Raw genomic sequence first — 16,564 nt, 5'->3', positions numbered from 1 at the left:
GGAGAGACAGACACTGCAAGGTTTATACAAATCTCCGCTGTTGAAAACTAAATGTTAGTCTTAAGGAAATGTGTGATAATGGTGGACATAGTGGAAATCATGTTTATAAAGTGCCTGGCTGGGCTAATGAGACAGTGGATTGCGCAGTCAGATGGAACAGAGTAAATAGGCATTTTAATGTCATAGATTTAGCAGGTGGTAACTTGTGGAATAGTCACCGGCTAGAATGCGGTTTTAACCAATCAACATGCAGGATTACAACCACCCGTTGTATAATATATAATATCCAACATTCCTTCCACAAGGTTTAGTCACTTTAGCACCCCCTGTTGCTACTTTGAATACATACGCATACCATTTTCTGGAGACAAGCATTATTTTCAATGTTAACATTTTGTATTTGTATGTTTGACTTACAATAACCTACTTCAATAGACTTGACTTCTGAAAAGGTCAAATCTAAATAAATTAATCCATTGTGGGACCACTTCAAATGAACTATACAATAATATTTATTGCTCCATATAAAGCAAGGGTGTCAAACTCATTCCACGGAGGGCCGAGTGTCTGTAGGTTTTTCCTTTCAATTAAGACCTAGACAACCAGGTGAAGGGAGTTCCATCCTAATTATTGACCTTAATTCATCAATCAACTACAAGGTTAGAGTGAAAACCCACAGACACTCGGCCCACCATGGAATGAGTTTGACACGTGATATAAAGGATACCATGAAGTTACCATATTTCATCATCTGATGTGAAAGCCCCAGAGCTATGCAATAAAGCTTACCTTGAAATTGAATGAATTTCTAGTTGGACGGTCTATTACCATTGGTGCCTTTGATTGATTAAGAAGTCATTTTCTCCTTGGCAGAGAAGGAGGGAGGAAGACAGAGGGTAGAGGGGCTGCCTTTAGGGGGGCAGTCATGCGTATGAGCCTGTGTTGTGCCTCTGAGACAATGGGTGCAGATGGCTGCCTTACTGCAGATGTGGCCATGGCTGTAACGGACGCCTGGGAGAGAGAACACCCTCCCATGGAGTCTATTTCAGCTGCTTGGCTAGGACTGATGCACACACACACACAATTAGAGAAAGAAAGCGAGACAGATGCTCATGTTGAAAGCATATGAGGACTGGGTTTAGGTATCTGTCCATATTACATACTGGGCTCGTGGACAGACTGTCAGCTCTCTGCTTTGACACAGACAGCATAGAAAGCTGACCCATTGTAGGATAGTGTCGAATGTGACCCCAACTGGAGTAATCTGAAAAGCCTGAGGATTATACCAGTCGGCTCAGCTGTCACAGAAGAGGCAAAGTCACACGTGTGTGTGTGCCAGTCAAACCATGTGGCAGCAGTGCCTATGGTTACCCTCAGTAGGGAGTGTATTGCATGCAATGTTCTGAACAGCAATATTTGTATTAAAGAGGATGAAAACTGCATAATAGGCACGTGCAAGTCCGATTTCTGTCTCCAGACATTTTATCATCAGATAGTGATAAAAAATAAGATATTATTTCCGAAGAGTGTTCTAATATAATGTATTTTACTTTGAAGTGTAAGATATTTCCCATATAACCTTATTGTAACATATTGTCTACTCTATATGACTATGTTATTACATACCATGGTGGTCATCTGCTATCTATATCTGTCTGCAGTTAGGTATTATGCAGTTGTGCCTATTGTCTGAACACAATAGTTCTTCTTTACCCTGAGGTCACATCATGCGGTCACTCCACCAGACCAGAGTGTGTCACCTGTTCCTTAAAGCAAGCCCCCACCGACTCCTCCTCTCATTAACACTCATTAACACAGGCAGGAGATGGGAGAGCTGCTGAACACTAAGCTTTGTACTCCACAGACACAGCGAGGTTTGTTGATCAGAAAAACTTAGGAAGTTTGTCACCTACTTTTTCTAGTGAGAATAAAACATGAATTGTGTAGGCTACTGCTTAATACAGGCTCAGCCCAGTCCCAATTATAGTCAGTCGTCTAATGTCACCTCCTGAGATGAGATGGGCTGGTGGTATGATCGTCTCACATCCCTGACAGGAACACCTGTTGGACGGCAAATCCCCTCTTTGTCTCCACAGCCCCTCTTATTCGATTACCATAGCAACCTCTATTCACAGACAATGGCAATAGACCTACTGAATATTACATTTTATATTTACATATAGAGGGGCTTCACATAGATTGATAATTGTCTATCAGGAAGATGCATTGTTTCTAGGTGACACCGCCATTTTCTAGTAGACTACTGTGTAAATACAAGTTTTAAAAGAAAGCCTTATTCCCTGGGGTTTTGTATGTGTGGGTGTTTTTAAGGAGAAGGCCTGCCAGGATTATTCTACCTGGAGCCTGTTGATAGGAGGATGCAACATTACAGAATGTTTAGCTCTTAATGTTTATTTATTTACTTTTATTTTACCTTTATTTAACCAGGTAGGCAAGTTGAGAACAAGTTCTCATTTACAATTGCGACCTGGCCAAGATAAAGCAAAGCAGTTCGACAGATAGAACGACACAGAGTTACACGTGGAGTAAAACAAACATAGTCAATAATAAAGTATAAACAAGTCTATATACAATGTGAGCCAATGAGGTGAGAAGGGAGGTAAAGGCAAAAAAGGCCATGGTGGCAAAGTAAATAAAATATAGCAAGTAAAACACTGGAATTGTAGTTTTGCAATGGAAGAATGTGCAAAGTAGAAATAAAAATAATGGGGTGCAAAGGAGCAAAATAAATAAATAAATAAAATACAGCTGGGAAAGAGGTAGTTGTTTGGGCTAAATTACAGGTGGGCTATGTACAGGTGCAGTAATCTGTGAGCTGCTCTGACAGTTGGTGCTTAAAGCTAGTGAGGGAGATAAGTGTTTCCAGTTTCAGAGATTTTTGTAGTTCGTTCCAGTCATTGGCAGCAGAGAACTGGAAGGAGAGGCAGCCAAAGAAAGAATTGGTTTTGGGGGTGACAAGAGATTTACCTGCTGGAGCGTGTGCTACAGGTGGGAGATGCTATGGTGACCAGCGAGCTGAGATAAGGGGGGACTTTACCTAGCAGGGTCTTGTAGATGACATGGAGCCAGTGGGTTTGGCGACGAGTATGAAGCGAGGGCCAGCCAACGAGAGCGTACAGGTCGCAATGGTGGGTAGTATATGGGGCTTTGGTGACAAAACGGATTGCACTGTGATAGACTGCATCCAATTTGCTGAGTAGGGTATTGGAGGCCACTTTGTAAATGACATCGCCGAAGTCGAAGATTGGTAGGATGGTCAGCTTTATAAGGGTATGTTTGGCAGCATGAGCGAAGAATGCTTTGTTTGCGAAATAGGAAGCCAATTCTAGATTTAACTTTGGATTGGAGATGTTTGATATGGGTCTGGAAGGAGAGTTTACAGTCTAACCAGACACCTAAGTATTTGTAGTTGTCCACGTATTCTAAGTCAGAGCCGTCCAGAGTAGTGATATTGGACAGGCGGGTAGGTGCAGGTAGCGATCGGTTGAAGAGCATGCATTTAGTTTTACTTGTATTTAAGAGCAATTGGAGGCCACGGAAGGAGAGTTGTATGGCATTGAAGCTTGCCTGGAGGGTTGTTAACACAGTGTCCAAAGAAGGGCCTGAAGTATACAGAATGGTGTCGTCTGCGTAGAGATGGATCAGAGACTCACCAGCAGCAAGAGCAACCTCATTGATGTATACAGAGAAGAGAGTCGGTCCAAGAATTGAACCCTGTGGCACCCCCATAGAGACTGCCAGAGGTCCGGACAGCAGACCCTCCGATTTGACACACTGAACTCTATCAGAGAAGTAGTTGGTGAACCAGGCGAGGCAATCATTTGAGAAATCAAGGCTGTCGAGTCTGCCAATGAGGATGTGGTGATTGACCGAGTCGAAAGCCTTGGCCAGATCAATGAATACGGCTGCACAGTAATGTTTCTTATCGATAGCGGTTAAGATATCGTTTAGGACCTTGAGCGTGGCTGAGGTGCACCCATGACCAGCTCTGAAACCAGATTGCATAGCAGAGAAGGTATGGTGAGATTCAAAATGGTCGGTAATCTGTTTGTTGACTTGGCTTTCGAAGACCTTAGAAAGGCATGGTAGGATAGATATAGGTCTGTAGCAGTTTGGGTCAAGAGTGTCCCCCCCTTTGAAGAGTGGGATGACCGCAGCTGCTTTCCAATCTTTGGGAAATCTTTTAATGTATGATGTAGAATCTGTATGATTTTCTGCCAAGTAGAATAGGCAACTCTATTCATTACAATTCAAATTGCCTTGTATTAAATGCATTGAATACAATTGTGTAATGTAGGCTCCATAAATTATGAAATACGGTATGAAGAAAATCATGTAGGTCTACTGTTGAGTACACGAAAAAAATGGCCTTTCTGACTACAAGCTCACAAGTATCCCAACGTATTAAGCGAAAACGAGCATAGAAAACAGCATTGGCATGAATAGAAAATATAAAAAACATCAGGCTACTATTTTAATATAAGTATTTCAGTGACAACCTGGTTGATTAACAATAATTAGTTTGTTTACTAATATAAATACACGTGGACACAAAAAGGGCAGAGTAGAACACCATTTCCCAAGATGCATTGCTCCAACATTGTTGAATGACGTCGCACAAAAATGTGTCATTTTCCTACGAATTAAGTGGCACAAAGATGTCTGTCTTCGCACAAATTAAGGCACACAAAAACTGATTAAATTCTTGTTGTACATATTTGCACGAATTGAGTGTGAGATTGTGATGATGTATGCCATGGGCTCTCCAGCCTTGTTCCTGCAGCTACCCAGTGCTTAATTTGGGAATTGAAGTGAAATATGTTCATAAGCCTATGTATAAGCTAATATGTGTATGGGTGTTTTGAATTAATCGTCACCTTAGAAAGAACTGCCCATTTTGTTGAGTTAGGCTTTGAAACAACATCCACAACAACCATGTTTTACAGTTTCAACCTGTTGAACTTCTTTCTTCAAATTGATCATCACACACAGTGAGGTGTTTTAAAAGTACGATAGGCCTACTGTTTTGATATGTTTGATGTGATTTTCGGTTAGATTTGCAGACCTGTTAGAAGTTAACATGTTGGGTACTACCAAAGCATGTCCAGAGTGCATAAAAGGAGATTACCGTGGAATAGTACTGTGGTCATGACTGCCGCAACAGCCCTATCTGAGACCCGGTTGCTTAATGGGGTGTTGGGCCGCCACAACAGCTTCAATGCACCATGGCATAGATTCTACAATTGTTTGGAACTCTTATTGGAGGGATGTGACACAATTTTTTCATGAGAAATTACATAATTTTGTGTTTTGTTGATGGTGGTGGAAAACGTTGACTCTGGCGCCGCTCCAGAATCTCCCAAAAGTGTACAATTGGTTTGAGATCTGGTTACTAAGACAGCCATGGCATATGGCAGGGTTATTCAACGCTTACTCTACGAAATTCAGAGCCTGCTGGTTCTCTGTTCGACCTGATAATTTATTGCACACACCTGGTGTCCCAAGTCTAAATCAGTCCCTGATTAGAAGAACAATTTAAAAAAGCAGTGAAACTGGCTTTGAGGTCCTGAGTTGAGTTTAAGAGCAAAATGGTTTTCATCAGTTTCATGCTCATCAAGCCATTCATTCAGTGACAACTTGTGCCCTGTGGATGGGGCCATAGCCATGTAGCCAAAATAATGGCCTGCCCAGCATCGTTATACATTTACATTTACATTTAAGTCATTTAGCAGACGCTCTTATCCAGAGCGACTTACAAATTGGTGCATTCACCTTATGACATCCAGTGGAACAGTCACTTTACAATAGTGCATCTAAATCTTAAAGGGGGGGGGGTGAGAGGGATTACTTATCCTATCCTAGGTATTCCTTAAAGAGGTGGGGTTTCAGGTGTCTCCGGAAGGTGGTGATTGACTCCGCTGTCCTGGCGTCGTGAGGGAGTTTGTTCCACCATTGGGGGGGCCAGAGCAGCGAACAGTTTTGACTGGGCTGAGCGGGAGCTGTACTTCCTCAGTGGTAGGGAGGCGAGCAGGCCAGAGGTGGATGAACGCAGTGCCCTTGTTTGGGTGTAGGGCCTGATCAGAGCCTGGGGGTACTGAGGTGCCGTTCCCCTCACAGCTCCGTAGGCAAGCACCATGGTCTTGTAGCGGATGCGAGCTTCAACTGGAAGCCAGTGGAGAGAACGGAGGAGCGGGGTGACGTGAGAGAACTTGGGAAGGTTGAACACCAGACGGGCTGCGGCGTTCTTGATGAGTTGAAGGGGTTTAATGGCACAGGCAGGGAGCCCAGCCAACAGCGAGTTGCAGTAATCCAGACGGGAGATGACAAGTGCCTGGATTAGGACCTGCGCCGCTTCCTGTGTGAGGCAGGGTCGTACTCTGCGGATGTTGTAGAGCATGAACCTACAGGAACGGGCCACCGCCTTGATGTTGGTTGAGAACGACAGGGTGTTGTCCAGGATCACGCCAAGGTTCTTAGCGCTCTGGGAGGAGGACACAATGGAGTTGTCAACCATGATGGCGAGATCATGGAACGGGCAGTCCTTCCCCGGGAGGAAGAGCAGCTCCGTCTTGCCGAGGTTCAGCTTGAGGTGGTGATCCGTCATCCACACTGATATGTCTGCCAGACATGCAGAGATGCGATTCGCCACCTGGTCATCAGAAGGGGGAAAGGAGACGATTAATTGTGTGTCGTCTGCATAGCAATGATAGGAGAGACCATGTGAGGTTATGACAGAGCCAAGTGACTTGGTGAGAATAGGACAGTGCCTAGAACAGAGCCCTGGGGGACACCAGTGGTGAGAGCACGTGGTGAGGAGACAGATTCTCGCCACGCCACCTGGTAGGAGCAACCTGTCAGGTAGGACGCAATCCAAGCGTGGGCCGCGCCGGAGATGCCCAACTCGGAGAGGGTGGAGAGTAGGATCTGATGGTTCACAGTATCGAAGGCAGCCGATAGATCTAGAAGGATGAGAGCAGAGGAGAGAGAGTTAGCTTTAGCAGTGCGGAGCGCCTCCGTGATACAGAGGAGAGCAGTCTCAGTTGAATGACTAGTCTTGAAACCTGACTGATTTGGATCAAGAAGGTCATTCAGAGAGAGATAGCGGGAGAGCTGGCCAAGGACGGCACGTTCAAGAGTTTTGGAGAGAAAAGAAAGAAGGGATACTGGTCTGTAATTGTTGACATCGGAGGGATCGAGTGTAGGTTTTTTCAGAAGGGGTGCAACTCTCGCTCTCTTGAAGACGGAAGGGACGTAGCCAGCGGTCAGGGATGAGTTGATGAGCGAGGTGAGGTAAGGGAGAAGGTCTCCGGAAATGGTCTGGAGAAGAGAAGAGGGGATAGGGTCAAGCGGGCAGGTTGTTGGGCGGCCGGCCGTCACAAGACGCGAGATTTCATCTGGAGAGAGAGGGGAGAAAGAGGTCAGAGCACAGGGTAGGGCAGTGTGAGCAGAACCAGCGGTGTCGTTTGACTTAGCAAACGAGGATCGGATGTCGTCGACCTTCTTTTCAAAATGGTTGACGAAGTCATCTGAAAATGTAGAGAGGAGGGAGTGAAAGGATGCCAGGTCCGCAGGGAGGCGAGTTTTCCTCCATTTCCGCTCGGCTGCCCGAGCCCTGTTCTGTGAGCTCGCAATGAGTCATCGAGCCACGGAGCGGGAGGGGAGGACCGAGCCGGCCTGGAGGATAGGGGACATAGAGAGTCAAAGGATGCAGAGAGGGAGGAGAGGAGGGTTGAGGAGGCAGAATCAGGAGATAGGTTGGAGAAGGTTTGAGCAGAGGGAAGAGATGATAGGATGGAAGAGGAGAGAGTAGCGGGGGAGAGAGAGCGAAGGTTGGGACGGCGCGATACCATCCGAGTAGGGGCATTGTGGGAGGTGTTGGATGAGAGCGAGAGGGAAAAGGATACAAGGTAGTGGTCGGAGACTTGGAGGGGAGTTGCAATGAGGTTAGTGGAAGAACAGCATCTAGTAAAGATGAGGTCGAGCGTATTGCCTGCCTTGTGAGTAGGGGGGGAAGGTGAGAGGGTGAGTTCAAAAGAGGAGAGGAAAGAAGGAGGCAGAGAGGAATGAGTCAAAGGTAGATGTGGGGAGGTTAAAGTCGCCCAGAACTGTGAGAGGTGAGCCGTCCTCAGGAAAGGAGCTTATCAAGGCATCAAGCTCATTGATGAACTCTCCGAGGGAACCTGGAGGGCGATAAATGATAAGGATGTTAAGCTTGAAAGGGCTGGTAACTGTGACAGCATGGAATTCAAAGGAGGCGATAGACAGATGGGTAAGGGGAGAAAGAGAGAATGACCACTTGGGAGAGATGAGGATCCCGGTGCCACCCCCCCGCTGACCAGAAGCTCTCGGGGTGTGCGAGAACACGTGGGCGGACGAAGAGAGAGCAGTAGGAGTAGCAGTGTTGTCTGTGGTGATCCATGTTTCCGTCAGTGCCAAGAAGTCGAGGGACTGGAGGGAGGCATAGGCTGAGATGAACTCTGCCTTGTTGACCGCAGATCGGCAGTTCCAGAGGCTACCAGAGACCTGGAACTCCACGTGGGTCGTGCGCGCTGGGACCACCAGATTAGGGTGGCCGCGGCCACGCGGTGTGGAGCGTTTGTATGGTCTGTGCAGAGAGGAGAGAACAGGGATAGACAGACACATAGTTGACAGGCTACAGAAGAGGCTAAGCTAATGCAAAGGAGATGCAAAGGAGATTGGAATGACAAGTGGACTACAAGTCTCGAAAGTTAAGCTAACGTAGCAAGAATCTTATTGACTAAAATGATTAAAATGATACAGTACTGCTGAAGTAGGCTAGCTGGCAGTGGGTGCGTTGTTGACACTACACTAATCAAGTCGTTCCGTTGAGTGTAATAGTTTCTGCAGTGCTGCTATTCGGGGGCTAGCTGGCTAGCTAGTAGTGTTGTTTACGTTACGTTGCATTAAAAGAACGACAATAGCTGGCTAGCTAACCTAGAAAAATCGCTCTAGACTACACAATTATCTTTGATACAAAGATGGCTATGTAGCTAGCTATGTAGCTAGCTACGATCAAACAAATCAAACCGTTGTACTGTAATGAAATTAAATGAAAATGTGATACTACCTGTGAATGCGACCGGGTTGTGAGTCAATGCGGTGAATGGATGTTAATTGCATAATTAACTCAGGAACCACACCTGTGTGGAATCACCTGCTTTCAATATACTTTGTATCCCTAGTTTACTCAAGTGTTTCCATTATTTTGGCAGTTACATGTATGTCAATGTTTGTTGCATGATTTAATGACATAGGAATGCAAAACGATTTAAAAGATTGTAAGCAACACTATGTTTCAATCAACCTTGGTATAATAATACAATCATGTAAACACACGGTTTTTATTACATATGGTGAAATGTAATCTCATAAGGAATGTAATGAAAAGCTATGAAGCTGCTATACAGAGCACACATTACAGAAGCGCAGTCAATACAAAAGCAATTCAAACAAAATAAGCATTAGTAATACAAGTTAACTGGGACTGTGAACATGATATACTGGGTATATTCAATTCAGGTAGCTTGTGATAATTTATTGTATTTTACCAACTTCTTTTCTCCTCAATTTCGATCTTGTCTCATTGCTGCAACTCCAACGGGCTTGGGAGGCGAGGGTCAAGTCATTAAAAACAATGTTCCCTTTATTTAACTAGGCAAGTCGGTTAAGAACAAATTCTTATTTACAATGACGGCCTAGCCCGGCCAAAAATGTATGACGCTGGGCCAATTGTGCGCCGCCTTTTGGGACTACCGATCACAGCCGGTTGTGATACCGCCTGGGATCAAACCCGGGTCTGTAGTGACACCTCTAGCTCCGCGATGCAGTGCCTTAGACCGCTGCGCCACTCGGGAGGCATGCTCGTAATACTATAACAGAGCATAAACTGACAAGCATAAAAACATGCAACATAAATGTTAAAGCAACCGTTGCAAATTAATCAACCTTAATGTCAGTATTGCATTTAAAACTGCTTCACAAAACGTAGTATCTACAAAGGAAAACCAAGTTTCTCCCTTTGGATCGAAGAAAATCATTCACATTGCTAACTGGGATAAATTCCCGATTTATATCGTCTCTGGATGTTTGACTTTGTCTTCAGTTTAACTCTGGTCCAGAGAACAGCTTTTTATAACATATTGCTATTAATCTGCCATAAGGCCATACAAATGTAATTGAATGTTTTTGAAAAGTGAGAAGAGTGAGCAAACCTTATTAAGCAATCTTAGTTCAACAACTAGTGACAAAATCAAGACATTTAAGCCTCTTGGGGAGGCAAAAAGAGGCATAGTTCAGCCATAACCATAACCATTTTGCCATAATCCTGCATTTCTTTCTTAATTTTGGGGGAAATGGTAACATTAAACATTTTATTACTTTTGTATAGGCAAGACCATGGTGCTTGCCTACGGAGCTGTGAGGGGAACGGCACCTCAGTACCTCCAGGCTCTGATCAGGCCCTACACCCAAACAAGGGCACTGCGTTCCACCTCTGGCCTGCTCGCCTCCCTACCACTGAGGAAGTACAGCTCCCGCTCAGCCCAGTCAAAACTGTTCGCTGCTCTGGCCCCCCAATGGTGGAACAAACTCCCTCACGACGCCAGGACAGCGGAGTCAATCACCACCTTCCGGAGACACCTGAAACCCCACCTCTTTAAGGAATACCTAGGATAGGATAAGTATTCCCTCTCACCCCCCCTTTAAGATTTAGATGCACTATTGTAAAGTGACTGTTCCACTGGATGTCATAAGGTGAATGCACCAATTTGTAAGTCGCTCTGGATAAGAGCGTCTGCTAAATGACTTAAATGTAAAAATGTAAAATGTATGGCCAACTTTCAAATTATCTATCAAAATACTGTCTTAACAAATCTTTCACATACACAACACATTCATAATACATTTTATAATCTGATAAAGGCCTATTTCATATCTTTACATTTGTAATTTAGCATTCAGTAGTGATATCCATGCCAAGATATCAGTGAATGCGGTGAAAAAAAGGATTCAGCAGTATTGAGCTCATATAGATTGGAGATTTTTCAAATCTTCACACTTTCAGTTCATTTTGTCACAATAATGAAGAAGTAGCAACCACTAAAATAATATCACTGGCATAAATAAAAATTTCTGAAAAACATATCCAGCTAAAATCGTCTTCTCTGTCTTACATTGTTAAAAGTATTATTTTATAGTACAATTATTATTAAGAAGACATGGAGTGTATATCAAAATGTTAACCAAATACTGAATAATTATAAACACTACTACAACCCATACTTTAGCCTACTTTATATCAACTAAAACTAAGACAGCACTATTATGAATAGGCCCAGATAAAAACGAACCACACTCCTTAAGGCTTGACCTCATATACAGTTGAAGTCAGAAGTTTACATACACTTTAGCTAAATACATTTAAACTCAGTTTTTCACAATTCCTGGCATTTAATCCTAGAAAAAATTCCTGTCTTAGGTCAGTTAGGATCACCACTTTATTTGAAGAATGTGAAATGTCAGAATAATAGTAGAGAGAGTGATTTATTTCATATTTTATTTCTTTCATCACATTCCCAGTGGGTCAGAAGTTTACATACACTCAATTAGTATTTGGTAGCATTGCCTTTAAATTGTTTAACTTGGGTCAAACGTTTAGTGTAGCCTTCCACAAGCTTCCCACAATACGTTGGGTGAATTTTGGCCCATTCCTCCTGAAAGAGCTGGTATAACTGAGTCAGGTTTTTAGGCCTCCTTGCTCACACACGCTTTTTCAGTTCTGCCCACAAATGTTCTACAGGATTGAGGTCAGGGCTTTGTGATGGCCACTCCAATACCTTGACTTTGTTGTCCTTAGGCCATTTTGCCACAACTTTGGAAGTATGCTTGGAGTCATTGTCCATTTGGAAGACCCATTTGCAACCAAGCTTTAAATTCCTGACTGATGTCTTGATGTATCCACATAATTTTCTTTCCTCACAATGCCATCTATTTTGTGAAGTGCACCAGTCCCTCCTGCAGCAAAGCACCCCCACAACATGATGCTGCCACCCCCATGCTTCATGGTTGGAATGGTGTTTTTTGGCTTGCAAGCCTCCCCCCTTTTCCTCCAAACATAATGATGGTCATTTTGGACAAACAGTTCTATTTTCGTTTATCAGACCAGAGGACATTTCTCCAAAAAGTACAATATTTGTTGCCATGTGCAGTTGCAAACCGTAGTCTGGGTTTTTTTATGGCGGTTTTGGAGCAGTGGCTTCTTCTTTGCTGAGCGGCCTTTCAGGTTATGTCGATATAGGACTTGTTTTACTGTGGATACAGATACTTTTGTACCCGTTTCCTCCAACATCTTCACAAGGTCCTTTGCTGTTGTTCTGGGATTGATTTGCACTTTTCGCACCAAAGTATGTTCATCTCTAGGGGACAGAACACGTCTCCTTCCTGAGCAGTAGGACAGCTGCGCTGCGTGGTCCCATGGTGTTTCTACTTGCGTACTATTGTTTGTACAGATGAACGTGGTACCTTCAGGCGTTTGGAAATTGCTCCCAAGAACGAACCAGACTTGTGGAGGTCTACAATTTTTTTTCTGAGGTCTTGGCTGATTTCTTTTGATTCTCCCATGATGTCAAGCAAAGAGGAATTGAGTTTGAAGGTAGGCCTTGAAATAAATCCACAGGTACACCTCCAATTGACTAAAATTATGTAAATTAGCCTATCAGAAGCTTCTAAAGGCATGACATAATTTTCTGGAATTTTCTCAGCTGTTTAAAGGCACAGTCAACTTAGTGTATATAAACTTCTGACCCACTGGAATTGTGATCCAGTGAATTATAAGTTAAATAATCTGTCTGTAAACAATTGTTGGAAAAATGACTTGTGTCATGCACAACATAGATGACGTTTATATGTGTCACCTTCATCTATGGCCTACTGTTCAATGATGAGCTGAATTTGAAAAAGTTTCTGACCACAAATACATAGCAGGCAATGTGGTATTTCAGTAAGAGTTTTATCTTTTAAAGAATGAGGTTCTGTATCTGCACAGTATATTATAATTGATTTGTATTACAGAATTGCGAATTGGCTACAGTACTAAGAACAATGCAGATGATATACTACATGTTCAACCCATCATGCCTGGAGCCCTATTCATATGTGGAGCCCTCAGAGGAAGTGATTGAGTAATAAGGAGATTGTAATAACAGGCTTATTGTTACAGTTGCTCCTTCCCAAAAGCTGGAGATCTATTAAGATCTTAGTGACTCATACATTTCCTCTAAGGAACACATCTCATCCCATGAGCTCATCTCATACCACATAAGCTGACGTGTCATTCTTCAGTGTCTCTCCCTCTAGGCCTCAGCCTTCTCCTTTTTACAATTCATTTTAAGGAAGGAGGGAGTGCGAAACTTATTTTTCTTCTTGGGGGACTTGGTTTGGCTGTCAGGGGTCTCGTCTCCCCCTGATTTTTCTGAGGTTATGGATATTTCAACCGTTTCTGTGGTGCTTATACTGAGCTTGGATACTTTGATGTTTAGTTTCTCTTCCAGTTCTTCCATATAATCTTTCCCATTGGGTATGATCTCTGTTAATGGGAAGAAACAAAGTCAGTGAGGGAAGATGGGGGCTTGTAGAAAAGTGTATACCTGCAGGAAGAATGAAGATGACCATTTTGTCTATAGTGCACCCTTTCCATAACTCCAAAATATTTGAACGAATAAAAGGTTTATGAGAAGGAATGCCCTGATTTAGGAATTCATCTTCTCATGGAAACTTTATTGGACACACCGGTCTTGCTCCTTTCTTATGAAATACTACCTTTGGCAGGAGACATGAGTGGAGACAGGGACAGTGAGATGGTGGAATCGTCAAATGTTGTCATCTCATCTGCATCTGTGATATCAGCATCTGCAAGTTCAAGGGTTATCAATAGGGCCTGGAGTTTTCCTGACCATGTGACCTGGCCAGATAAAACATTGGTCCCTAGTCATCACAGATTCAGCAACACAAATACAGTAGCAGCACTGTAGATAACAGAGGTGAGAATTAAATGAAATGTTGATTAAGTGAGTGTTCTACATCATGATGACAGTGTTGATATTTGTATTGGATAGGGGAGAATCGTACCATCCTGGCAAAACTGCCTTCGCTCCACAACGCTCTTGTACTCTTCTAGCACCTTCTCTGTCAGCTCACTGAAGGGGTTGGGAGGAAGAGAGCGCATCTGCTCCTCATCCTCAATGATAAAGGCCTGAGGGGAGAGAGAGATACAAAACTTAACTGCTATACATACTGCTTAGTGACTAATGAGCAAATGCCCAGTCAAACCGTAAACCAATGGGAAGGTCCATACCAGTGAGCTCCAATCCAACTATGTCACTGAATACAATATAAGGATGGACCAATGAAGACCCACATTACAGTCTTCTGATCATGACTGTCATGGAACTCACCACCATATCATGTTAGTGTTGTGTGGTGTGAAGCTGACCCAAGTACTTACTGGTCCTGGTATGGTGTCCACAACGATGCCAGCTAGAAGATGGGACTTCGGTCCTGGAGTCATGTGATCAACAGTGTTCTGTTGCCTTATCTAAAATACAGATTTCCATTACAAATTATTTTAAGTTCTGTTAAGCATCCATAAAAAATGTATACAAATGCTTCATGACTGATTGAACCACCCAGTTGTCATGCCAGAGGGAGACAGGCTTCATCCTATAGGTCACTGCAATCCACTCATTTGCTTGGGAGGAAAGTTCAATAGTACCTCCTTTACAATGTGTGTAGCAAATGGTCAAGCAGTTGAACTCAAAATGTATCCCAGCCCAATATGTCTGAACATGTCAATAAGGAACATGATTAGAGAACATGATATTCTAGCTCACCCGGTTCCTCTTCTCCAGAACATCAGTGGGGTTTGTATTAAGGGGAACAAACTGGTTGGGGTCCTCGATCTTTATGGAGGTGCCAGTGCCATTGCTGGTCTCTTCAGATTTCATCCACTGAAAGGAAAGATACTGGTTTAATAAAGATACTTCAGTCTAGAGCTTATTAAATCATTTTTGCTGAAAGGTGAATTTATTTCCTAGTATCTGGTGGAAAGCAGACTGAACCAGGTTTTCCGCTAGGATTTTGCCTGTGCTTAGTGCCATTCAGGTTATAATTTATCCTGAAAAACTCTCCAGTCCTTAACAATTACAAGCATACCCATAACATGATGCAGCCACTACTATGCTTGAAAATATGGAGAGTGGTACTCAGTAATGTGTTCTATTGGATTTGCCCCAAACAACACTTTGTATTCAAGACAAAAAGATAATTCCTTTGCCACATTTTTTTGCTGTATTACTTTAGTGCCTTGTTGCAAACAGAATGCATGTTTGGAATGTTTTTATTCTGTACATGAGTCTTCTTTTCACTCTGTCAATTAGGTTAGTATTGTGGAGTAACTACAATCTTGTTGATTCATCCTAAATTCTCTTATCACAGCCATTAAATTATTTAACCTTCACCATTGGCCTCATGGTAAAATCTCTGAGCCATTTCCTTCCTCTCCGGCCACTGAGTTAGGAACGACACCTGTATCTTTGTAGTGACTGGGTGTATTGATACACCATCCAAAGTGTAATTAATAACTTCATGCTCAAATGGATATTCAATGTATGTTTTTTTTACCCATCTACCAATAAGTTCCAGTTTTTGCTAGGCAGTGGTAAACCTCCCTGGTCTTTGTGGTTGAATCTGTGTTTGAAATTAATTGCTCGACTGAGGGACCTTACATATAATTGTGTGGGGTACAGAGACAAGTTAGTAATTAAAAAATCATGTTAAACACTATTATTGCACACAGAGTGAGTCCATGCAACTTATTATTCAACTTGTTTTTACTCCTGAACTTATTTCAATACTTATTGACTCAAGACATTTCAGCTTTTTAATTTATGAATTTGTAAACATTTCTCGAAACATAATTCCACCTTGACATTTTTGTGGTATTGTGTGTAGGCCCGTGACCAAAAATCTTAATTAAATCCATTTTAAATTCAGTCTGTTACACAACAAAATGGAGAAAAAAAGGGATGTGAATACTTTCCTCAAAATAATCAGAATTGATCCAAGATCACTCAAGAAATGTCCTTAATTTTGACGTTTTTGCAGAGGTCTTAGTCGCAAATGTGTATGAAAATGATTAATCTCTTGTTGAATGGCAGCAAACACTTCATTGAATAATACTGTTCAAATCAAACTTGTCACACACCTTACCGTGAAACGCTTAAACCATCAATGCAGAGTTTTTAAAAAGTAAGACAAATCTGCTAAATAACCTAAAGGAAAAAATGTTAACACAAAAATAACAATAAAGAGTATATATACAAAGGGTACCGGGTCAATGTGCAGGGGTACTGGGTAGTCGGGGTAGTGGAGATAATATGTACATGTCGGTAGGGGTAAAGTGACCATGCATAGATAATAAACAAAGAGTAGCAGCAGCTTGACCAATTGTTGACCAATCACAAAACGA

At 42.8% G+C, this 16,564-nt stretch overlaps 1 protein-coding gene across 3 annotated transcripts in view; it reads right to left on the bottom strand.

The window, feature by feature from the left end:
- Positions 1–12,803: 12,803 nt before the first annotated feature.
- LOC124037229 (gamma-adducin-like) overlaps positions 12,804–16,564 on the bottom strand; it is a 28,894-nt gene continuing 25,133 nt past the window's right edge. For all 3 annotated transcript variants that reach the window (XM_046351896.1, XM_046351899.1, XM_046351897.1), the window contains exons 11-15: positions 14,928–15,044; positions 14,543–14,632; positions 14,167–14,290; positions 13,858–13,947; positions 12,804–13,624 (exon numbers count right to left, since the gene is read on the bottom strand). In XM_046351896.1, the coding sequence (XP_046207852.1) occupies positions 13,392–13,624; positions 13,858–13,947; positions 14,167–14,290; positions 14,543–14,632; positions 14,928–15,044 (654 nt within the window). In that variant the 3' untranslated portion in view covers positions 12,804–13,391. The remainder of the gene's footprint in view (positions 13,625–13,857; positions 13,948–14,166; positions 14,291–14,542; positions 14,633–14,927; positions 15,045–16,564) is intronic.

Source organism: Oncorhynchus gorbuscha, linkage group LG06 (assembly GCF_021184085.1).
Source record: "Oncorhynchus gorbuscha isolate QuinsamMale2020 ecotype Even-year linkage group LG06, OgorEven_v1.0, whole genome shotgun sequence".
Classification (NCBI taxonomy): Eukaryota; Metazoa; Chordata; class Actinopteri; order Salmoniformes; family Salmonidae; genus Oncorhynchus; species Oncorhynchus gorbuscha.
This window is presented reverse-complemented; position numbering and strand designations above follow the sequence as displayed.